Source organism: Heterocephalus glaber, unplaced genomic scaffold, assembly GCF_053883595.1.
Source record: "Heterocephalus glaber isolate CG9 unplaced genomic scaffold, H.glaber_assembly_v1.0 deba00001509, whole genome shotgun sequence".
Classification (NCBI taxonomy): Eukaryota; Metazoa; Chordata; class Mammalia; order Rodentia; family Bathyergidae; genus Heterocephalus; species Heterocephalus glaber.
Window position 1 is genome coordinate 15,225,232 of NW_028258325.1, and position 25,779 is coordinate 15,251,010.

The 25,779-nt window shown below is 38.3% G+C and overlaps 1 protein-coding gene and 1 long non-coding RNA gene across 7 annotated transcripts in view; one reads left to right on the plus strand and one right to left on the minus strand.

Annotated features, from left to right (window-relative positions):
- Kcnip4 (potassium voltage-gated channel interacting protein 4) overlaps positions 1 to 25,779 on the minus strand; it is a 1,104,843-nt gene that overhangs the window by 5,860 nt on the left and 1,073,204 nt on the right. For all 6 annotated transcript variants that reach the window (XM_021260223.2, XM_021260225.2, XM_021260224.2 and 3 more), the window contains 3 exons: positions 23,047 to 23,116; positions 13,599 to 13,669; positions 295 to 402 (listed from right to left, as the gene is read on the minus strand). In XM_021260223.2, coding sequence (XP_021115882.1) covers positions 295 to 402; positions 13,599 to 13,669; positions 23,047 to 23,116 — 249 coding nt within the window. The remainder of the gene's footprint in view (positions 1 to 294; positions 403 to 13,598; positions 13,670 to 23,046; positions 23,117 to 25,779) is intronic.
- LOC147825074 (uncharacterized) lies at positions 4,134 to 18,628 on the plus strand. The gene is made up of 3 exons (XR_015441407.1): positions 4,134 to 11,663; positions 13,800 to 13,915; positions 16,432 to 18,628. It is a non-coding gene; the product is annotated as an uncharacterized LOC147825074 (long non-coding RNA).

A 25,779-nucleotide genomic window follows, 5' to 3' on the forward strand; every position in this document is an offset into this window, starting at 1 on the left:
CCTTGGATACATTTTCTTTCCATCTGATTTTAACCTGTCTTTATTTCCTTCCCAGTATTCATTAAAATGACAGTGAGAAACAAGGATATAATCTTGATGTGCTTTATATTTTCTTTGGAGAGTCACCTAAACTATTCCAAAGCGTTCTAAATTTCTTTACTGAATGTCTCATCACCACATAAAATATTTTGAATCTCCTGAAAAGATGATTTGCAAATTAATGACTGCAATTATTTAACATTTTGAAGAAATGAAAATGGTTCAGAGGATTGCTGTTAGTGAGGCATCACTTACTTCTTTAGTGATGTAGCCATCTTTATTTATGTCATACAAGTTAAATGCCCAGTTGAGTTTTTCTTGTACTGTCCCCCGAAGCAAAATGGAAAGACCCTTAATGAAGTCCTATAAAGAAAGAAAAACACAATTTAGATCTCTGATAAAGTTTTCTTTTAAAATGATGAAAGCAAAGGTAAGAGTTGTCTGGATTTTCAAACAGTTTTATTTAGAAACTGACTAGTGTGTGTTTGGTCATCTGTTTCTCAGAGTTCTTTGTGATTATAAACCACTCCCTTGCCTTTAATATTTTCGTCTTCTAACTGGAAACTGAGTTATACCAACTGTGGTGCTGGAAATTGTATCATTATGGATACCCAAAGAGCAGGATGCTTTAGTATTAGTGATGTTGGACTTTGCACTACAAATGCACATGATATACTGAAAAGAGTCTGAATAACACTGTTTTGAAAATAAGAGCATTCACGAAACACACTTCCCATGAAAAAGAGCCACCAACAAGAAATGTACACTGTCTATAAGAGACCAATTGTAGCCTTTAATTAGAAATCAAATAATTTACATGCTGGCAGTGTAAGAGCCTGAGCTGGGAACCAGAGGGCTTAGATTCAGCTACATCACTTCACAATGTTGTGGCCTCAGGTGACTTTGTCTCTCTTTTCATATCTACAGATAATAATATCTACCTCATAAAGATTATAGAAGGATTAAAAGAGTTAAGCTACCTGTAATGGTTCCTGATAAGAGCATTGTAAATCTGTTAAGTAAATGGAGACCTCAAGTAATACCATTGTTAAACTGATTTGATTATAGTGCAGAATCAGATGATCAGTTCACATATATTTATCATTGTTATGTAGAGTAGGGTTATCATTACAATGTGCTGAGTTAAGAGTTGACAATCTATTGTTAGGTAGGAATGAAAGAGCAGAAGAGATATTCAAAAGTTGCCTTATGTGTGAATTTGTATTCTCTCCTTTTCTACATTCCATCATTTTGTACCTGTTTTTCTGCCCAATTTCTTACCAACTCTTTGGATAGGTAACCTTTGTATAGTTCACAGTTTTAAGATTATGTAAGAGATCTGGTGAGAACTCTTCCCCTTCCTGGATCTTGCCACCCTGTTTCTTTTCCCACAGACAACTGACCTTGCTTTCTTCTATTTACTTCCAAGAACCTTTTTGTGTGTAGACAGTACAAAATGTATTCCTTTATGTCTGTTGCCCTTCCTTTCATGCAAATAATAGCTCAACACACCAGTTTGTATTTACATTTTTTCCAAACATAAATTTTGAAGATAATTCTAGTCTTTTAAACTATAACACATTCATACATACACTGTATGTATGAATGTGTTATAGTTTATGTATCCAAATTAACATTTCTTGTTATATATTTTTATGTATTTTAATCTCTCAATTTTTGTTGTGAATGGAGTCATCTATTATGTATTATAATATAAATTTTATTTGTATATAAGAAAGCTATTGATTTCTGTGTGATAATTTTGTTATTTATTGCCTATTTACTATTGTATATGTTTTCCTATGGGTTTTTAATGCATGTAATTGTATTAGATGATGGAATTTTCCATGAGATAGTTTGTGTGTCAGCTGCTTGGGAATGAAGGTCATGATAGAAAAGGTAAGGATCAGATTTGAGGAGAGAAAAAAATGAAATTTTGTTACTAGATAACAAGGTGATTGTTATTAGAGGGAAGTGAGTCTTCCTCAAAATATTTCCCTTTTATCTTCTGGAAATGTAATATGTGGAATGCATTCTAGAAATAAGAGACAATGACATTCCCTGGAGATGAGCAGTATATAACTTGTACAGCTATAAGATTCTACTTTTTAAGAAAGCACAAAATAGCCACTGCAGAGTTTAGGATGCTAGCCTTATTAGAGGACGATAGCTACCCAATTTTGAGACACTGGAGGATACTGACAGTTATCAATGCAAACTGTATGTTTCTTTAAATCACAGAGTAATTGTCACAGGTCTTGTTGGAAAGGGGAGCTAGAAACAGTCTGAACTTTTGAAACTGTTGTTTCCGCCAACATAGCCATGCCATGGCCTCAACATTATAATGCCTCGAAATTTCTTCTGCCAGATTAGTCAGCTGCTCTTAGTCTCAGGCAAAGTCTCTGGACACGAGAAAAATGCAGACAAACTTTCTGTGAAGGCGTAACACACATTGTCTGGAGTCCCAACAGCCAATGCAGTCCTTCTTCCCAGCAGAAACCTCCTAAGCCTGGTCTTTACCGGCATCATTTCTTCCAGCATTCTGGTCTTCTGAGTTCTGACCAGAATCTCCCATGAACTGCAGCCTGAAGCATTCTAGCTCTTCTTTTTCAGCCAGCACCTCCAAACCTTTCCAAACTCTTCCCATAAGCCAGTCCCAAAGGCTCCTGAACCACGTGGTCAGGTACAGTCACAGCAACAATCCCACTTCTCTGGTATCAAATTCTGTCTTCATTACTTTTCTCTCATTGCTGAGACAAAATACCCAACATCCAAAGTTAAAGAGGGAAAGATTTATTTAGCTCACTGTAGAGGTTTCAGTCCATAATCCGCTGGCTCCAAGGCCAGGTGGTGTGGCAGGTAAAGCAGTTCATGGAGGTGGATGGGAGGTCGCAAATGCACCATCAATCAATTCCAGTGTCACACACTCTAGATTCAGCCACCTCTGAAAAGGCCCTGTCTATGACTGCATGAGGCTCTAGGAGGACATTTTAATTTTTAATTTTTTTTTTTCGGTACCAGGGATTGAACTCGGGACCTTAGCTTTTGAGGTGGGCAGCAGAACCACTGAGCTAAATCCCTGGCCCTGGGAGGACATTTTAAACACAAGCCATAACAGTTCTATCTGTGTCTTAATATATAAAAATGAGGAAGGAAATCTGTAGTGAATTTTGGTTTTCATTCTCTTGTTATCAAGGCAAAAGAAGGTAAAATAGACCAAGGGTTAATTTTATAATAACCTGGGCCTATTCAGTAATGACCTTTATTCATCTTCCAGGCCTTCCTTGCCGGATGTCTCAGTGTAGTCACTGTGCCAAGAACATTAAATCTCCTGAATCCCCATCTGCCAAAGACCACCATGGTTGGGCATGATGAGTTTGGAGGTAGTTGTAACAAAGACCATCTGGGAAAACATTAAGTGACTGGTCAAAGGTTAAAAAAGTTAACCAGCAAGGTAGCGACAGATTCAATATAGAAAGTCATTTCATATGTTCACTGTATTTCTTATTTTAGGCTTGCTTGCATAGTTCCATAAAAATTTTAAGCAATGATCTCCCTAAATACCTCAAACTTCCACGGTGGTTGAGTTACTATAAATTACTTGAAGATTACAATTTCAGGTACTATGTAAAGTTTCCATTTGCTTGGAACCTAAAGTGTATAACAACATTTCTAAAAAATAACAAGAAATATATGTATTTGCCAAGATTTATAGCCTGACTTTATCAGAAGGGATAATGTATTATACCAATTAAAATACAAGTAATGATTATTTAGGAAATGTAGGGCCGGGGATTTAGCTCAGTGTTCCATCGCCTGCCTTGCAAGAGCAAGGTCCCAAGTTTGATCCCTGGTACCAAAAAAAAAAAAAAAAAAAAGTGGAAATGTAGTGTTTTGAAAGAAGATTACAGCCACATTAAATTAAAAGGAAATTCTTTGATTTGATTGTCATTTAAAAATTTATGGATTTTTAAACTATTCTTAGGTATAAGTATATAATAAATACATATAAATAAAATAATGATCTTGTAAAACATACCTAAAACAACACTGAAAAAAACTGTGATCACATGTCCTAAAACTTATTTTATATGAGACATATCCATTCTGTCTTATTTCATATATACGTGAGCATATATTTATAGTAAGGATCATGTATATAAATTATACATGTAATATTTATGGACATACATATATATTATTCAGTATATTTCACTGAACATTGCACTCTTTCCACATTGAAAATTCATGATGACATTTCTTAACTACATATTTTGTTGAACCAAATAAAATGAGTGGTATTCAATCATATTTGCCAAAAGGCATAATTCCATATAGTTTTAAGAATATAATTACATGACTTTTGGGCATTTTGAACCAAAAATCACAATAAGAATGAGATTTTAAATGGAAACCCATTATCTACACACCAACACACACACACATACACACAGTTTTACCTGAAAAACTAAAGCTATTACTCTGTGTTATGGTCTAAATGTAATGTGTCCCCACAGACTCATACATTGAAGTCTTGATCCCCAACACAACAGTGTTCAGAGTTGGGGCCTAGAGAGGCAATTGATCATTGGGACACTAATAACATCAATGGATGAATTCATCGATGAGTTCATTAGCAGAAAGGGCTGTCTGGAGGTGGGCCTAGCTAGAAGAAGTAGGTCACTGAGGTTGTGCCTTCAAAGGGCATATAGAGACGAAATGCTCAAAATGCTTGTGATGTCATTGCCTGGTTCAGCTACTCCTTTCTAAGCATTCACACGGCCCCTTTGTGAACTGTTGTCCAATACTCAGCTGTTGGGGTGATGCTAGGGTGAGGTGGCTTGTATGCCAGCAGAGAGAGCTCGGCAGGCCTGCTGCAGCATGCATGCTCTAGGTTTGGCACCATCAGTATATCCTGTCCCCAGTCCCCTCTCTCTCTGGCCTTTTCATTCCTACTGTGCTCCTTGCTGCCTTGAGGTGAGCAGCATTCTTACATTATACTGCCTTTGCCTTGGAGCCAGCTAACCATGGACTGACACCTCTGAAACCATGGGCCAAAATGAACACTTTCTCCTTTAGGTTGTATATGTCAGATAGTTTATCTCAGCAATAGAAAAGTGACGAAAACACTCTAATATTCCCTTTCTGTTTGTCTTCCATTTGTTTATTAAAATATTATAGTCACTACTCTCTCATTTCAGTATCTGCTAATGGCTGAAATTTGAAGTTTGAAACATTATTTGGTTATATGGGTATATCATAAATTATTTCACTATTATTTTTTATTGTTAAATATGCAAATTACTTTAAAAATTATAGATGATGTTGTTTATTATATATGATGCTTTTATTATAGATGATCATTTTCTTCTATTTGTCATCATTTTGAATTATTTTCTTTGGAGATAAATGGAATTAGTGGGTAAGCTCCCTGGGACACCAACATTGCGTAGTGATAATGAAGCCAGGCATAGTGGCACACACGTAATCCCAGTATTCTAGGAGTCTCAGGCTGCAGGATGGCAAATTTGACCCCAGACTGGACAACTTAGTGAGACCTTGTCTCAAGAATGAAAATATATAATAAAGAAAAGGGGCTGAGGGTATAAGTCAGTGCAAAGGGCATGGGTTCATTCCTCAGTACTGCACAACAAACAAACAAACAACAACCACAAAACCAGAAAGAAAAGACTACAGCTTGTTGATATAGGCAAGCCTTGTGTTAAGCAGTTCCCATGTATTAGTTCATGTCATCCACCTCGCATAACCTATGGATAGAGGCTGAGAGAAAATAGGTGAATTAGCAAACGCATAACGCCAGGGGGCAGCAGAGTTCAAAATTGAACCTATACTTCTGAGTCAAAGCAATGGGCTGTGGCTGTACAGCATAGCAGGAAATAGGCACATCCTACGTCTCCTTTTCTGGTTATATAGGACATAATTGTATGGTGATGTAAAATAGTGACTCTCAATAATTAAAATCCAATTACTAATAACATTTGTAGAACACTTGGAGGTGCCAAGCATTATTATTATTTTGTGATTCTAGGGACTGAGCCCAGTACCTTCACACTGAGCTCTATCCTCATCCCTTTTTAGGTTTTTGAGACAGATATTGCTAAGTTGCCCAGGTGGGACTCAAACTTACAATCCTCCTGCCTCAGGCTCCAAGTGCTGAAATTACAGGCATGCACCACTGAACCTAGGTAGGAATTCATTCTTGCCATTACATGATTGCATACATAAATTAGAAAATGGTTTTAACTTGCAAAAAAAAAAGGAGAGGCAATGTGAATATATGTGCAAATATAAAAGTTTCAGAAAGATAAGATCAGCTAAGAAAGAATCCCCACAGCTGCATGTCCAGGAACACTGTTATATATAGAGAGAGAGAAAGAGCTCATTCAATTCTCTGAGTCTGGCCAGATGTTAGCCAGTATTACTAAAATCATTTACCAACACTGATGTAGCATTTCACATGTGCCAGACAATTTTCTGAATTCTTTAGATTCATATTTAATGTAACAGCCTTGATGGAGGTATGTCAAAGGGACAGAGGAACCGAGAGAGATCCTGAGGTCTTAACTAGAAAAATATGAGCAACAGAATAAATAAGGTCACACAGGATTATAAGTGTAAAACAAACAGCTGTGAGTCCAGACTGATGGAAAGAAATTACTGAATAAGTTAGCAAATGGGAGAGCAGGGACAAATATCCCAGGCTGAATGCAAATGATTACTCTGCTTTTGAGGAAATTGAGCATAATCCCCCAGTCTGTAAGTGTAGCCTGGGCATAACTTTATTCCAAGAACATGGAATGGAAAAAATGTAAAAATGAAAGAACAACTGGAGTGGGAAAACTTGACAAATACTACTTCAGCGAGACGGTCAAGGTCATCATCAGTGGTCATAAACCGTTTTGATAGAATGTACTCGTGCTATTATATGATAAAACAATACTTCATCTCTGTGGTCTTTCTCCCCTAAACACATAACCTCAGTTTAATCATGAGAAAAGCATGAGAAAATCCCAACTGAGGATCATTCTACAAAACGCCTGATCAATATCATCAAGGGCTTTAGAATCAAGTAAAATCTGAGCAAGTGTCACATTCCAGAAGGGCCTAAGGAGGCAGTATGACTAAATGAAATGTGAATGAGACTGAATGATGTGTAGGCTGAATGGGATCCTGGATCTGAAAAAGGACATCAAGAAAATACTAAGGAAATCTGAACAAGTGTACACTTTAGTCAATAATGAGGTATCAATATTAGTTCATTAACTGTAACTAGTATATTTTTAAATCTATATGTGAAAATGGAAAACTGCACCTTTCTGCCCTATAAATCCTGTGGTTTCCTTGTAAGGTAAAACTGGTCTAAAATACAATGTTTATTTTAAAAAGAAGAGACTGCGGTTCAGACTACAGCAGCATATATGGATTTTTATTGTATTTCTTTTGTTTTATAATGATCTGCTGTTCCTCCAGTTTCACTGAACATTAGAGCCTATGCAGTAGCCAATTTAAGGACATGATCTTGAAGTACAGAAACGAAGAGCAAACAGGGCAGGGGAGCTGGACCTGTCATAATGAGATTATGGGGAAGGAAGGAATGGACCAGAGTGACTGGGTTGCAAAATACCTGACTAATTCAGGTAAAGCACACACAGCAGAGCTGTAGCCCTTAGGATTCCACAGAAATGCATGAACAGGGCCAGGTTAAGGAAACCTCACGGCAAGAACAACTGAAGTCTACAGGAACGAGTTATGGAAATGGGAGAAGGCAAACTAGCCAGGACAGACATCTTTATGCCTTTTGTGCAGCACTACATCCCCAGTACCTTGAATAGTGTTTGGCACACAGTAGTGCTTGACAATATTTGTTAAATGAATGAATGAAATGAAACGACATCTGAAGCCTCCCTTCAGTTCCCTTCCAGTGAGAGCACAGCTCCCTAGAATAGTCACAAAGCATGAATAAGAGAATTAATGTGTATGAGGACAAGTAAAGTGTGTGTGTATTGGGGAATATAGGAAGAATAAAACTTAAGAATTAAATTTGATAAATTTTATACTTACTAGAGACATTGCCTAAGATAATTTCTCTTGACATTTCAAAAGAAAATAGCAATTTAATTTGACCAAGTAATCCATCATAGAAAGTTTTCCCATAATCATAAGTGATATTTCCATAATAAAACTTTTTCTACAAACTTGGAGTGTCAAAGCTTTTAGTTTAGGGGTAGAAATGTCTCCACAGCCCAGTTCCATGGAGTGTTGCTGATATTTCTTCTGTGTGAACTATATTGTCCTTGAATGACATTTGTTTGCAGCTGTGGACTAGGAAAGTTCTGCTGTCATCAGACAAATACATTTTAACTCAGCCTCAAGAATATCAGTAATATTTGGGATATCAGTATTTGCCATTTGGGAGATCCTAGCAGTGTACTTCATCCTGACTGTGTGCATGTTTGGTACCTGTTAAGATGCAGCCAACAATAGTGTCAGTAATCAGTGATTTTTGTGGACAGGATAGATTGCTAAATGGTGATAATATTCAGTAATCAAATCATAGAATAATGCCATCTTGGAAGTCATGTGTCTTGGGCTTTCTGTCAGTAGGAGGGAGTCTACAGTGATTGATAATTAAGAATGAAGTTGGAAAACTATGGCCCAGCAGCTATTTTTGACTCTCCATCTGTTTTTATAAATAAAGCTTTTTTGGAACATAGTCATGCTCATTTATTTAGGAATTTTCTGTGGTCATGGCAGAACTGAATAGACGTAGTAGGGTATATGGTCAGAAAAGCCAATCCACTATTTGGCCCTTTACAGAAAAGTTTACAGATCTCTTATTAAGACTCATTCATGATAGTTGTTGTTGCCATTTGTTGGTTTTCTAGTAGTGAGGACTGAACCCAGGGTCCTTTTGCAGAGGTACATCTACAGCTCTTTTGGTTTTTGATTATGAGATAGGATATCACTAATTTACTGAATTAACCAGGCTGTGCTCAAATACCAACTTTCCTTCATCCCAGAGTGCTGGATTATAGGATATACCAGCACCATGCTGGGCTAAGACCATAGATCTTAGAGACTTTGGTAGAGCTGAGTTCCACCCCAGTTCCAATTTACTTAACTAAATGACTGTGGACACATCAACCTCTCTAAGTTTTGGGTTCCTTATCTGCAACTTGTTGCCCATAATACAAATCCTTCACTTTTTATCTGTGATTTATGAAAAAGTTATGAGTTTAACTTATTGGGAGGAGATAGGTGTTGAATTTTGGTGCTAAAATTCATTTTTGGTGCCAAAATCTTGAACTTAACTCACATATACTTATTTTATAATCATCTATCTAGCATCTCTTTATTGCATTAGTCAGAGACATTAACATTATGTCAACACCCACAAATCTTAGTGGCACTGTACAATGTAAGTTTATTTATCACTCACACATGGTAAAATACAAATGGAGAGGGTTAGAGTTAGGGGGTCCTGGCTTCTTCCACTTTGCTATAAGGTTGTCTGGAATATGTGACCTCACAATCTCTACAGATGAGAAGAGAGAGGAAGGAAAGGTTACTGATCTCATTAATGCCAGGAGAGGCTGGAAATATGGCCCCATCATGTGTGATCAGGAAGAGGATCACCCAGACACTACTGACCCATAATAGGTTCTGTCAGGCTCATCATATTTTAGTTCAAAAATATTACACATTTAATTGTAGAATGCTATAGACCCTGCTGGTGATATTAAATTTATATATGGCTCTAAAATATGGAAGACTAAAAGAAAATCTCAGCCAGCCTAAGGACTTCAGATTGGGGGGTTGAGGGATGGATATAGGGGTGAGGACCTATATGTACCTCACTGCAATCCTGGACCAGACTACCTGGGTTTGAATCCTGGGATTATCACTTTCTAACTGTGTGAGCATGGCAGGTAGCTTAACTGCTCTGATTCCCTTTTCTCATTTGCTAAAAAAGAGATAATAATAGTACCTGGAAGGATTAACTAAGTATTAAATAACTCAACACAACACATAACATAATGAATGGTAAATAAAAAGTATCGATATGTAGCTATTATTACTGTTAATTACATTTTACGCATTTCATAGGGTAAATGCTTATTATAATTAGATGTAGAACTCACTCTTTCATAGCATCACAGAGTAATCTTCTATATTTTGCTTGAATGTGTTCAAAGGCAGAAGATCCCTGTGTAGTGTAGTGACCAATGTCATTATTATCTTTGTTAGTAATTCCCCCAAGCAATAGCTGTTATAGTTGACATCAGACAAATATTGAGCCCATACTCGGTGCCAGGTACAGAGCCAAGTCCTTTGTTGACCCTATTCCTATTTCACTCTTACTCTATCCTGGGAAGTTGGCTTTCTTGCTGCTTTTATTAGGTGATATAAAGATGAAGGTCCAGAGGATTTTAATACTCGGCCCCTGGGTCTCACAGCCACTTGGTGGCAAAATGAAGATTAGATCCAATCATATTCAAACCTAAGGCCCCTCCAGACTCATTCATTCTGCCCTTCAGGTTTAAGCAAATTAAATAGAAATTTTCCATTTCCCTTTATCTTAAAATCAGTGGTCTCTCTGCTGTACCTCCCAGTGTGCTGTTGCTACTCAAAATACATTCTTTACCTAACAATTTCTGTTTTCCAGAAACTTTCTGAGTAGCTGATCAATTTAGAAAAATAACTGCAATAGCCTGGTTTTAAATTTGATTTTGACTCAACATTTATTAATTTAGCCATTAGTTTGCTTTTAAAAGGAAAGGGATTGTACTGACACATTACATATAACCATTTCAACTAATTTTCCAAATTACAATCAACATTCATCATAATTACTGGTATTTTACATAAATATTATAAAAGCAGTGTTACTCATAATTATACATTATTAACATCAGACTAAATTTATATGCAAATTGAGTATAAAGTACTATGGGAAATTGATGATATAGTCCTGGTTCATAAGTTATTTCAAGGAATGAAATCACTAGTAGTTTTTGCCTTTCTCGTATTCTGCAATTAGCTATAAATGTTTTTGTTTTTTAATTAGGTGAAGTAGAACTTTGACTTCCATATTATAGCTAAATTGAGTCTGTGCTGGAATTAATCTTGTGGGTAAAGTGTAATGAATACTGAAGAGATGTTCTAGGGTGGTCTACATTGCCACAGTGGGAGAAGCATTAAGGAGATTGGCCTAAGGGTGTCCTTGCCAAGTCCTCTCTGCCCACACACTGACTGCTGCTTCCCTGTCTAGGAGAAACCCACCTGTCCTGTCCCGACTTCTTTGTTCAGACCTCCTTAGCCACTGCCTGCCTCTGCCTGTGTCTTCTCAGCAGTAAGTTGGTTATATTATGCAAGATGACATTTTGGAATTCCCAGCCCAGAATCTTTATGTCCCACCATCCCCTGTGCCTGAGGGCAGAGGAGGAGGCACTTCCCTGTGGCTGGAAATTCTACACCCTGGGACCAGTGACCTAATGACATCTCAAGACTCAAGAGGCTTGATGTTTCTTTTTTTTTTTTTTTGGTACCCGGGATTGAACTCCGGACCTTGCGCTTGTGAGGGAGGCACCAGAACCACTGAGGTAAATCCCCGGCCCTCCATGTTTCTTTATTCACCCTGACTTCACACAGCCCTTGTACCCAGACCTGACCAAATTAATGTGTCCCTCCTAAACATGACAGACTTTTATCATTCTACCAAGTTCATTTTAAATACATTCTGCATTTGTCTCCAAAGCTTTTACCACAGGTCAGCATTTATCAATTCCTGTCTGGGGTCTCAGAATAAGTAGCAACTAAGTGACTCCATGTTTTTGGAAGCACTGCTCAAACATATGACCAAGCCTGCTGAAATTTCCTTAGCATTCCTCATCTCCCACAACACAGTCCAACCTCCTGTTTAAGACATATCAAGCCCTGGCCTCCTTCCTCAACCTTCCCTCCTGGCTCTTGCGTGAGCGATCAATCTTCCACAAGCTTTGCAAACACTGTGTTGCTTTCCAAACCTGAGACGCCCTACTGGTCCTCTGACTCATGTCCCACTTCTTCCACCCTGGCCTTTATTCTCTTCACAAGCTTCTGCTGTTTCTGTCAGTCATAGTTCATCAGTCACATGGGCAGGCACTTTTGCTTCCAGTACTTTCTCCTTGCTGGTTCCATTCTATAACTGACATTTCTGCTCATGTAAAAGATGCATCCTTCAAAAATGTATCTCTCTAGTTGCCTCATTTCCATTCCACCTACCCACCCACCCACCCATCCACCCATCCATCCACCCATCCACCCATCCTTCCAACCATCCATCCATCCACACATCCACCTATCCATCCATCCACCCATCCACCCACCCATCCATCCACCCATCCACCCACCCATCCATCCACACATCCATCTATCCATCAATCCATCCACCCATCCATCCATCCACCCACCCATCTACCCATCCACCCATCCATCCACCCATCCACCCATCCATCCAGCCATCCAGCCATCCATACATCCACCTATCCATCCATCCATCCACCCATCCACCCATCCACCCATCCACCCACCCATCCATCCACACATCCATCCATCCATCCATCCATCCACCCACCCACCCATCCACCCATCCATCCATCCATCTACCCATCCACCCATCCATCTATACATCCACCCATCCATCTACACATCCATCCATCCACCCACCCACCCATCCACCCACCCATCTATCCATCCATAAGAAAGAAATTACAAAGTAAAATAATGGATAAAACTACTACCTAGAGATGAAGCTCAGCCATTCAGACTATAAGCAAACGAGTGAGATGTAAATTATACCCATGGTTTTAATAAAAATAGAAAGTGCCAGTCTTTACAGCTTCTCACAGTTAGTGTTTGGCTTATGCTCCTAACACTTAGATTTAAATATATAATGATTTGTGACCTGCTAGGTACCATACGAATCATATGAAGGACTCCCCCTGACACACACAAGTATAGGTATATATGGAACACACATTATTATATATAAATAGGTTAGGTGCCTATCCAGAACAGACTTTAGAACATAACTTTAGAAGACATTTTCTTGTATACTTGTCAGGCTGGTGAATATCGAATATGTTTAATCTCTTGCCTGTCCCCACCACTTTCTGGGGTTTCCACAGTAGGGCTTTGACTATATTATCTCTGTATTTCTGAGGCCTACCATGATGACTGGCCCATGATAGGAGCCAGTGAGTGTTAGTTAAATCATTTGACCTCTAAGACTGTTCTCAAATAGGTGAAGAAAGCCTCATCTGAACAGATGATAAAATAAACCAAGTAGAAAATAAACCAAGTAGGTTGTAATTTGTACTTCTTTTGAGAGATAAGAGCAGCTTCTTGGAAATTCAATAAGGGAAAGAAAGTGTTCTTGGGCTTTTTTCCTCTGCTTAAAATGGATCAAATTACCAAAGCTGATTTTCCCACTAAAGGACTAAAATCTCTTGCAGAGTGTCTTAAGCCAAATGATATAAAAAGAGTCCAGAACTTACCTCAAAACTCACAGCTCCATTGTGGTCTGTATCGAATGCATTGAACAGAAAATGTGCATACGTTGTAGAGTCTGAAATGTTGAAAAGGGAATATCATTAAGTCAGGGTGCTGATAGCCTACATAAGACTTGGATGGCAGGTCTAAGCCTTCCTTTACGCAGGAAAACTAATCCACCCTCTTTACTTATGGTGTCTTCACAGCTTCCCAGTGTTTCTTAGTAGAAGACTACAATTTGAAATCCCTAGGAATCACACACAGAGGCCATTGGTGACAGACATCCTCTATGAGCTTCTGGCTGGAAACGCTCCGAACGTATGTGAGTCTTGGGTAATGATAACAACACGGGGCCGAGTGATGGCCCCCTGGGCCTGGGTGAGGATTAAGTGAGAAGTCTGGAAATCGCTTAATGCTTGGCAGAGACTCTCTAGAAATAAAGTAGTAAGAATACAAATAATGAGACTGAGATGAGTTGCTATTATTAGTACTTGCATCATTTTTACAACTCAGAAAAGGATACTGGGGCTTTGGGAGGTTGAGAAACGTGCACATAACTCACACAGACAAGAAGTAGATGTGAGCCATGAATGCGCTGAGGTTAACTCACAGCAGGGCTGGTCAGCTAGCAGATGTGGACAGTGGAGAAGGTTGGAAGGGAACTCCTGTCCTCAGGATTCCTAGCTGTGGTGCAGTTGTGGGCCACAAGGGGACACTACTGTCTACAGGCCCCAGGCGGGACATGAGGCTCTGGTTGAGGTGAAGTACAGAAACCTCTTTAGTTCTTGCTCTTTGTTTGCTTCTCCTTTTTCCTTCCGCTCTCTTATCCTGTTTCTCCTTTGCTTCCTAATCTTTGAGCAGCGTTCTGCATTTTTCATTTTGAAAGTATAATTTTTCTTACTGTTTTCTTCATGACCAGCTTTCATTTTTAAGTGCTTTTGTGCTTGACTCGATCAGATTTACATGATTATTTTAAATGTTCCATCTCATGGGTTTTAGCCTTTTGTCTTAACCTTTTTTTTTTATTTTGAAAAATTGTAACCTTTCAGATCATTGGCTCCAGCCTTATATCTTCTGTTTAAAATCTGATCTCTTTGTAGTTTATGACTTTTCGCTTTTATTTTTACTGGGATTTAACATAGGCTCTATTCACTTTTTACTTTATGAATTTCATTTAAAATGCTGTCAAGAAACTAAGTCAGAGAAGCAGGAGTAGAGAACTGCCTCTCCCAAATAAAAGAGGGAATAGACATCCCAGGGTCTTAGCCCTTTCCTCTTGCCCAGTCAAAGGTAGAAGTATTACTCTAAAATTATTTACTTTACAATTTTTCACTTCCTGCCAAGAAATCCAGACACCTCTCTGGGCTCATAATCTACTTAGGGATCATTTTTCCTGAATGCTTCGCCCTGGTGGTGAGCACTATTGAAGACCACACATTTCAGGACTTAGACTCAGTATCTCAAAATGATGGTGTTGTCTTCTCTCAGTTCTCACCTTTAAATGTTCTATGAAGAGCGACTTATTTTCAAATATTAATTACTAACGTTTGTTTTCAATGAAAAAACTAAGCACGAAAATTGAGTCTAAATACTACGTAAGACCATTTTGCCTAGGGTGTAGATCCACACAGTGTTGCTAGATTGCAAGAAGAAGTAATTTTGTGTTGTAGAATCAAGGGTCTCATTAGAATTGGCTTAGTGCTATTGGTGGGAGTTCTAGTATAGAATCATCAAGAATTGGAAGCCTATTTTCATTTGCAAAGTTGTTTTGCTCTCAGCAGTGCATTTTCACAAAGTTATGAAAGTATTTAGTATTCTGTGGGGCTGTGAGCTGATAGGTGGTATGTTAAAATTTATTTTCAGGGGAGAAAAAAAAGAAAGTTTGCATATTTATAATAAGCTTCGTTAAGCAGGTCTCTTGCTACCCTGTTTGTACAGCCAATGTAAAAGTCTTTACCTAAGCTAGCAGAGCTCACCATGAATAATTGCTTTGAGCAAATGATTGTAATTTCTTAAAACTTAAAAACAAGGTAACATAGGTGTATGATAATTACTTTTCTTCTCAAATGAGGTTTCTGTAGCCTTAAAGCTCAACTTATGGCAGTGACACGCTCAAGGTTTACACTCATGCAGTCCTGAAGACTTCTTTTTCCTTTCAATGGACCTGACAATTCTCCTAGAAGTTATGCCAGTTTTTTAGCCTACATTTATGATACAATATCAACTTTTATTATTAATGTAGTAAAGTCAAACTGCCTGAATTCGAATTGTAATTTTACCAAAGATCAACTGCATGACCTTGAGCAAGTTGTTTAATGTCTCTGTGACTCAGTTTTCCTATCTACAAAATTGTAACAATACCAGTATGTATATCATAGAGACATTATGTGGTTTAAATGAATTTCCACATATATGCAAATTGTTTAGAATTATTGTCAGCACCTATTAAATATGCAACAAATATTCACCGGTTTTATTCTTTCAGGGACACAAGCCACTCTTATGTCATCTATCTTTAAAAACTGTGCTCATTGGGAGGGAAGGGGAAGGGAACTAAAAAAAGAAATAAACTGTATTATGTACATGGACCCACTTCCCGAGATTATAAGTTGCATATACTGCAAAGATGTACTAATAAACAACAACAACAAGAACGTGGTCAAAACTTTTACAATTGTAACATGCTTTCACCTAAAAGGTTCTTGTTTTTCAAACTCTCTGCTTTACGTCTAAATGGCTGGAGTTCTAATTGATGCAATTTCACGCTCAACAAAGGCAGTAGAATTAGGTCATCAAAGATAATAAACTTTCTCATGGAGTTTGGATTTCTTCTGGCAGGGAATATTAATTTTGAAAGCAGGGCAGTGATGCTACTAACTTTGACTGGGCAAGAGGAAGGAGCCCCAGGACTGAAGCACCAGGCTCGGCACAAAGGTGACCATAGTGAAGAGAAGAGGAACTGCACACGTAAGCTTCTATGGCTTTGGTTTCATGGGACACTGCTCTTTCTAGTGAATACTTGCTAAAAAGATGAATAACTGGTTTCCTGGACTCTCGATTTCAGCACAGTTAACAGATTAAAGATAAAGCAGTGGCATCTCTCCTCTCTACACGGCATAGATCTTCCTTGATCACCTTTCCTCACATCACAAAACTATTTAGATTGATATGACGAGATTGCCTTGGTGTCCTATCATTTTACTTGTGAAGTTGAACAGTGTATGTTAATCTAAAATTTTATAGTTAGGTAACAAAATTTGCAGATTTTTAGGGTAGAAAGAGATTTGGGTATCAGTTAGTGAAATATCTAGTTAACAAAGGTGGAAAATAGGTGCAGGTAGTTTCAGCCAGTTTGGGTCATCATCTAGGCTCTTAATGGTGGAGTTAGAGGTGAAATGAAGACATTCAAATATCAACTTTTTAAATTAAAGGGTGTTAGGGTAGACAGAATATTGAACATTCTTGTTCTGATTCCCACATTTTACAGAGGAACAACCTGAGGTCCAAAAACCAAACCACTTGAGGTCACATACCTCAGTGGTGGCAGCCTATCCACGCACTGGGCATTCCTGTGTTACCCCAGAGTTCTTAACCCAGTTATTTCCAGATGGCAATGACTATGCCAACTAACTGCTCAGTGATGACAATGCCCCAGCTTTATGAAGTGAAATCACTCTGGTTGGGTTCCTTCTTACTACCCCAAACTCTACCCTCACCTGAATTCAACCACAAGATAGAGAATTAACTTAAAGAATTTGATTGTGCCATTCATGGTGTTATCACTAGGGTTAGTCAGGTTCATTGCAGGAATGGTAGCTATTGTAAACAAATCCTTTAGGGCCAAGGATGTAGATGAAGCTTGATAATAAAATATGTCCTTAGCCTCTTTGATCTCCAGTACACACACACACACACACACACACACACAGTATAACTCACTCGGAAAATTGTTAGAGCTGTTGTTGTAGAACAATAAACATACTTGATGGGTGTTTTGTAAAAATTTTAATCTTTATGTACACAAAATCTGTCTGTTCCCTAAGGATTTTGTGCACTGCCCTGCTCAATGACTGTTGACATATTCTTTTGACTTGAGCTCATTCATTCATTCCATATCTGTTAATTTAGTACCTAGTGTATACAAGTACAAAATTCCTACAACACAAGCAGGAATAGCTCAGGGAACTGAATTTTCATGGCCTTTTGAAATGTTTAGTGAGTTAAAAGAGTTTATATGCTAGCGCTGGGTTGTAGTAGTGCTTGCCTGTAATCCCAACACCTGGGAGGCTGAGGCAGAAGGTTTGCTGTAAGTTTGAGGCCAGCCTAGGCTACATAGTGAGTTCAAGGCCAGAATGAACTACATAGCGAGACCCTGTCTAAAATAAAGAGTTTATATGCTAAAGCTTCTACTATAACTGGAGTTGAAAAAGGAACCACATAAGCAACAACACCACAAATCTTATCCTCACTTCTGTTTTATAGTTGGAATACTTAGGGCTCTGCAAACAAGGTACTTCTGTGCAATTCAGACAAGTTGTGCTTGCTAAACTGTCTCATTAAATAAAGTTGAGCTAGATATAATAAAAATTGTACAGGGTGTTCGTTCATAAGACAAATCATTTTCATGGAGGAAATGGTGAAATGTTATCTACCAACACTTCCTTCTTTCTGCTGATGATGAGAGATACTGGTTGCTTTTAGACCGTCAACCCAAGTAAATGATAACTCCATGAAAGTACTATAAAAATAACTAGAAGAGGACTTTGCCTCCCATCTGAGATTCTTTTCTTTGTGAGCATCACTGTGGGATACAATTTGTATGCATGATATTAACTTTTTAAATTTTAAGTCATCATTCTTTAAAATACTTCATTTCTTTCAATAATCCCTGGTACTTTTAGATTTATGCATTCAATTGGCATGACTAATCAAAGAATTTTTAAGAGAGTAAAAAAGGGTTTTTCTTAATTCTCTTTGGATTTTATAGTAAGAATCCTTTGCAGAATAGATGATTTGTACTTAAGTATTCTCTAATGTAGAAATAATTGTTTTACAGATATATATATATAAAATTTTAATTTGAAAATACATCTAATTTGTATTATGTAATAACTTTATTGGAAATAATAAAATATAATTTAAAGCTATCCATTTGCTGCTTTGAAATCAATATCTATTAATATGTTGGCATTCAGGTAGTGAACATGATTTTTATTAAAGCATTGCATGGGTTTTAAATAATCGAGAAATATGTGAAGCTATAAAATGATACCAAATCAATCTTTCATTATGCAAACAATAACCCACGAGCCTAGCGTCAGGTGCTATAACCAATACCTGCCTGTGGTCCATTGAAACTTCCTTTGTGCATTGGAGCAATGAGATGGGGCAGGGCAGTCGTTGCCCTCAGTGTATCCAGATCTGTATAATAATGGGTCTTCCTGTGTTTTCTCATAATTCTAATTTAATTTTTAAAGTAACATCTTTAACGTAAAAATTCTGTTTTGACTATCCATGCATGGCATTGTCTCAAACCCACTTACATAAAACCAAACAGATTGAAAACCAGAGGAGACTCTAATTTTTGTATATAACAACTAGTATTTAGGTGCTGTATGTTTTTCAAAATTAGTTTTACAGATATTAGTCCTTTGTACAATTATAGCCTCCATGTGAGATGGGTTGTCATTCTGTCCTTCCTTCATTCATTATGTGGTAAGTGTTCATCTAGTTTTATTACTTGTTAGTCACTGTTCCATGACCAGTGGATAAAACAGAAAACAATACAGGGAAGACTTTTGTTTACTTGCAGCTGATGTTCTAGAGGGGAGAGAGACAATAAGGAAATTATCAAGTGATCTTGAATGTCAAAGAGAAATAGTAAGCAGGAGAAGGGGTTGGAGAATGTTTGTGCCATTGCCTCATAGAGAAGGTGGGGTTTGAGGGAAAGCAAGGGTGATGGGGTATTGAGATGGATGTTGGGGAGAAGTAAATTCTAGGAATAGGGAAGAGCAAGTTCAGAGGAGCAGAAGCAGCAACATGATTAGACATTGGTTGAATGTGAAGGAGGTCAGTGTAGCTGGGATGAAATCCATCCAGGGGAGAATGGGGAGAAGAAGGCAGAGAAGAACAGAGAAGATCAGAGAAGAGATCAGTAGCCATGACTTGCAGGCCACAGGTTTTGGCTTATGGGATTGGAAGGTTTTGGGTAGAACAGTGACATGATCTGGATTTCATTTCAACAGAATCACTCTGGCTTGTTTTGAGACTTGACTATGTGTTAAGATTCATACCTACATGTCCCCCCAAAGCCTCGTGTGCTTTTAGGGCTTTTAGAAGGTGATTGGATCATGGAGGTATGATACTCATCAGTGGATTAGTCTACTGATGAGTTTATAGCTGTATGTGATGTTTGGAGGTGGAACCTGGTCAGAAGAGATGGGGTCACTGGGAGAGAGGTCTGGAAGGGACCATCTGCCTCCCTCGATCCATCTTTCTCTGCTTCCTGACTGCCTTCCCATGAGCTATTTCTCCTCTCCAGGCCCCTCTGCCATGCCTTGGTGCCATGTGGCCCTGCCCTGGAGCCAGCTCACTATGTGGAGCCAACTCTCTACAAACTGTGAGCCAAAATACACCTCTTTATCCTTAATTTGTGGGTGTTGGATATTTTGTCCCAGCAATAAGAAAGCAACTAAGACACCACGATCGGAGGATAAGTGTCAGAATCAGAGAGACCAGTTGAGAAACTACAGAGTTATTTTGCTAAGACATGATGATAGATCTTTTTAAGTGAAAAGCAATTTCAAAGAATGATGGCAAGTTCAACAGCAAAGTATATTCTGGCCACATCCACAGAAAGAAGTGACGGTTGCCTCTTATGTCGAGGAGAGGCCACAGCTGAAAAGAAAGACTAATTGTTCCCCTTTCAATTCAAAGTGAAGCCCCTACCTTGACTCCTGATTCATGACCTTCCTCTGCCATCTCTCATCTTTTTCTCCCACAGATCTGTATTTTATTATGTACCCTCATTCATAAGTTACTAACATCTCCCTCTTTATAAGCTCTTCTGTATGCAAACAAGTTCCAGTCTTTCCCACTTTAAACTCTTCTGCTAGTGTCTGCATAGCACTATAATCTGCTTCCTCCCCATCCCTTCACTTTCCCAGCCAAATTTCCTATCAGAGCCTTTTCTACTGGTATCTTTATTTTCTTACTTCACATTACTCTTTTGTCCTGTGTAACCTGGCTTCTGTTTGTGACCCACACTCCATCCTCAGTAAAGCTGCCCTGACCATACTCAACAGTAACTTCCATGTTGCCACATTCCAGTGGTAGCTTCCTATTCTTACCTTCCTGGAATTCCTGGCTACTGCGTTTAATGTCCTATTCTCCTTATTTTTAAACTATCAGTCTCCCTTGGGCTTACTTTCATATCTTTGGCTGTTTATTCTCTTTTTCATGGATTCCTTTACCCTCTCATGTCCTTAACATGTGTTCTGAACTTTCATGCTTAGCTCACGGGGCTCCACAATTTTATACTCCTCCAAGTAGCCTCACTTATATCATGGATTTAGCCATCATGTCACGGTTAATGATTCCCAGATCTCTGTCTATTTCTCTGACTTTTCTTCATTCTTAGATTTCTATCAGTCTCTTGTAGATCTCAAATGCTCACAGGGGGCCAGGGATTTAGTTCAGTGGTTCTGGCACCTGCCTCACAAGCACAAGGTTCTGATTTCAATCCCCGGTACCAAAAAAAAAAAAAAAATTCTCACAGGCATCCCAAATGCAATCTGTAACAAACTTTCATCATTATCTCCCCATGCCACTTGTAACTAGTTTTGGAAGTCATCACAACTCCTCTTACCATCACAGAAATTCAATCACTCATCAAATTCTGCCATTGTTTATCATGCAAATATGTCTGTAATTCTACTTCTGTCCCAACTTTTCCATTCTTACTATGTGCGTCCTGGTTACACACATTGTTTTACTTCCTGAAATACTCTCCTAATTGGTCTTTATGCCTGTAGTATTGCCTACCTTAAATTAATCCTCCACAGAGCTATTAGTGGAATGTATCTAAAACAGAAATCTGACAACAGCTCCTATTTCAACCCATATGTGCCTTTAGATCATCTCAATAATGCAAGTTCCCATTTCATCACACAGCATTCATGATTCTCTAGGACATTTCATCCCCAATCCACACCCAAATCCTGTCAATTTTCTGCAAATTTCCACCTTCATTTTTTTGCGCTCATGCTTTGGCTTACAGTCCATTTACCTAGAGTGCCCCTAGTGCTTTATAAAGCTGAAGCCATCAGGCTTAGCAGTGCAGTGTCTCCTGAGAAGTATGAGGAGGCAGTGAAAGACTATATACTTTAGAAATGAGCTGACCTCTCTTTACCTTTGTTTCTATATTTACAAAAAGGAAAGGCCATAGCTAGGGTTGTTCGATTGTGATAAGGCATGCCGGACATGCATTAGAACTCCAGAATGCTTATCAATTTCAGCTCAGGTTCACTTTACCCGGGTAGCTTCTGTTTTCTTTCCTTTCCTGTAGTTGGTCTAAATATGCCTTCATCAAGCTCTCTTAATCCAATTTTTAAATCCCATCTTCACACACTTTGTGTAAACATTGTCCTTTTGCAGCAGTAGACTATAAAATAACGTAATTCGGGGGGCAGGGACCACACCCATTCCTCTTATTTCTCTTCCATTAGCAGCACTTGCACAATTGGCTGGGTGACACATTAGATATTGGGATTTGTTGGATGATTGGTAGAAAAATGTAAGATCCAATATCATCTTTTCATTCATTTCTAAACCATATATGCCATTGTTATGCTATCCATGTATTTTATTTCCAAATAAAATGATTTCTACAGTGTATTAGTTTTCTCAGATGGGGAGTTCATAGGAAAGAGTTACTGAAAGGAAGAGGAGACAGCAGAAAGTACATTAGACAAGGCTACAGAAAAATCTAGGTTATAACCCAGATCTGCCACTGAGTAGATGTGTGACTGATCCTGAACAAAACATTTAACTTCTCTAAGTCCCAGATTCCACATCTGCAAACTGAAGATAATTATATATGCCCTAATTTTGAGAGTTGGGAGAATCAAATGATGGAAGTGAAAAAAGCCTTGAACCTTTTTGAGGACCTCTGTAAGATTCAGAAAACATTGTACTTCTGAGAGCCAATGCACTAGACACACAGTAAGTAATACTTGTATGAGACTGAAAAATAAGCTCTTAGATATTTGATAATTTGTAAGGAGCTCACTTTTATGACCCACTAAAAACTCTTTGTGCTTGCATGCTCTGTATTAATTCTTTTGCATAAAGATTAAAACTGTAGAGTCATGCCATGCAAGATAAACCAAATTCAAGATTGCAAGCATAATTCTAATTCCAGGAGCATGTTAACAAGTCCACATTTGTACTTACCTCCCTGTGGGAAGAACTGCGAGTAAATCTCTTTGAAGGTTTCTTCATTAACAACACCACTGGGACATTCCTAGAGAAAGTGGCAGAGAAGCAATATGAGCAAAGTGTTCATAAAACTGACATGTTTTGCACATTTTGGAACAGAACTGTCTGCCATGAAAAGCTGCACCAAGAAAGTTAATCATCCATCCATTATTATGAAGACAATAAAAGCACACTGTAAACTTCTCTTTGTTCCATTTCTCACAGAATTTAAAAAAAGCAAAATTGAAGATGAAAATGTCTTTATATATTAAGCATCAAATGCAGTCCAACATATTAAAAAAAAACACAATGGCTTTTAAGAACATACATATTTGTTATCAATGAGTTCTGTAGAAATTGCATTGTTTTTCCTATTTCCGGGATATTGCAAAGTGCTAATCATGCAGTGTTTGCAGAATCTTGCTTCCCTGTTTAGTTGTGATTTTCTAGACTCATACAATCTTCAGTTCAGTGTTCCATTAGAGTTGAAGGTGGCTGTTATGGCTTGTATCTAGATGTTCCCCAAAGCCTCATGTGCTTATAAGCGGGGCTTTTCACAGGTGGCTGAATCTAGAGTGTGTAAATACGGTTTAAGGGTGTGTGATATCTGGATCAGCCCCCTAATTGGATTAGCATAGTTCTGGTTGTTGCTGAATGGATTTACTGAAGAGGGAAGCTCCATTCTGGGTGTTGGTGGCATTAATTAATAGGCTTGTAGCCTGGATGGAGTATAAAGGGACAGAAAGAAGGCAGGTTCACTGCCTCTTGCCTGCCCTGCCATGGACTGTTTCTCCTCTGTGATGAGCCTCTGCAATGCCACCCTGCCTTGGAGCCAACTGACTATGGACGGAAACCTCTACAAACTGTGGGCGAAAACAAACCTTTCCTCCTTTAACTTGTGGGTGTTGGATATTTTCCCAGCAAGGAGAAAAGCAACTAAGACTGTTGCTCAGGAAGCTTTAATCAGGAATAGTTAGAAATTCCTATTAACAGGTTCTTCATAACAGGTATACAATGACAAGCTCTTGGAACAAATGACCTTAGGTGAGATAGAACCTGAAGAATTTTTCAAATTTTGACTTTCCAAAAGGATCTCCAAAGGAATGAGTCTGACCTGAGCTTAATGAAGTCCCACCTTTGTCCCATGGAAAGAGTTGTTGAAGAATGAACATTAGCCAAACGAACACTACCTTTCTCAACAATAAAATTGTTTTATTAATTTGATCTTCCTCGATTTCAATGAGCCCAATACTCACCTGTAATGTGCATCACATGAGGAATTTTTTAATTTTTTCCATCCATCCATTCTTTTAAAAAAATTTTTTTTATTAAATTCTTTTATTGGTACATTGTAGATATACAACACAATTACATTTCTCATTGGGAATTGTACCTTTACATAATGCATCTTGGTTCTTATTTTTTCCCCATTCCTAGCCCTCCCTTCACCCCCTCCACCCTTCCCTATTTACAAAGACTTTATTTCCATTTTTTCCATTTCTCATCATTTTTCCTTTCCTTTCTTTCCTTAAAGGCAGGACCTTTGATATATAAACAGCTTCAATTGATAATTTCAATGTGCTTTTGGGTTTATAGAGGTGGTCAGTATATTTTTTTCCTATTTGACCATTATAATAAACCTGTGACTGAGCCAAAGTATCTCATTCACAGAGAAAGAATTAGAGGAGCTGAGTATTAAAGCACCTGGTTGCTCAGCAAGACTGGGAGGTGGGTGGAGCAGAAAGGAGATTTGGGGCTTTCCAGGTCACTACACGATTGTGTGGTAGATGATCCCCATGGAAAAAATAATCACTGTGAAGACCTAAGAGGACTGTAGCAAAGAAAAGACAACTGAACACAAGTGAGCCAAAAAGCAAGCAAGCAAACTGTGATGGCTATTTATGGGCTAACTTTCTTGGGCCTCAGGGTACAAGTATTTACTCATACATTATTCTGGACATTTCTGCACAGGCCTTTATACATGAGGTCCATGTTTAAAATGGTGAACTTTGAATAAAGCAAATTCCCCTCTAAAATGTTGGTGTAACTCATTAAATCAGCTGAAAATTGCAACAGAGCAAAGACTCAAGACTCTTTGAGCAAGAAGGAGTTCTGCATCAGACCTCCTCCAGACTCTGTCTCCGACATGAGCTCATCTCTGCCTATCAAGCAGATTGCTTTGAACTTTAACTGCAACTCACTCCTGACTGACTGCCACTGGCATCCTCCATCTGATTATGCCAAACTTCCACAATGTGCAAGCCAGTGCCTCAAATCTCTTTCTCACAAATATATGCTTTTTCTGTAGAGAACCCAACCAATATATATTCATGAATTAACAAACATCAGTTACAACTTTCAAAGGGAAATAAAGTAATATGTATACTGCTAATCATGTAAAAGTTTTTTTATTTTGTTTTTTTTTTTCTGGTTCCAGGGATCGAACTTGGGACCTTGCACTTCCCAGGCAGGCAGTGGCACCACTGAGCTAAATCCCTAGCCTTAAAGTTTTGATTTAATGACTATTGGCAGCAACAGACCAATTGTAAGAGCAAATAAACGCTTTGTAGTTGGAGCCTCTTACAAATGGAAATTGTGATTTATTGGCTATTTAAAACTGAGCCATCTGCTTGGGATTGTAAGGGAAGAGCAAGTGCTTGGCTCTGTGCCATCAGGTGGTAAATTTGTGCAAGGTCAGAGCTGGAAAAC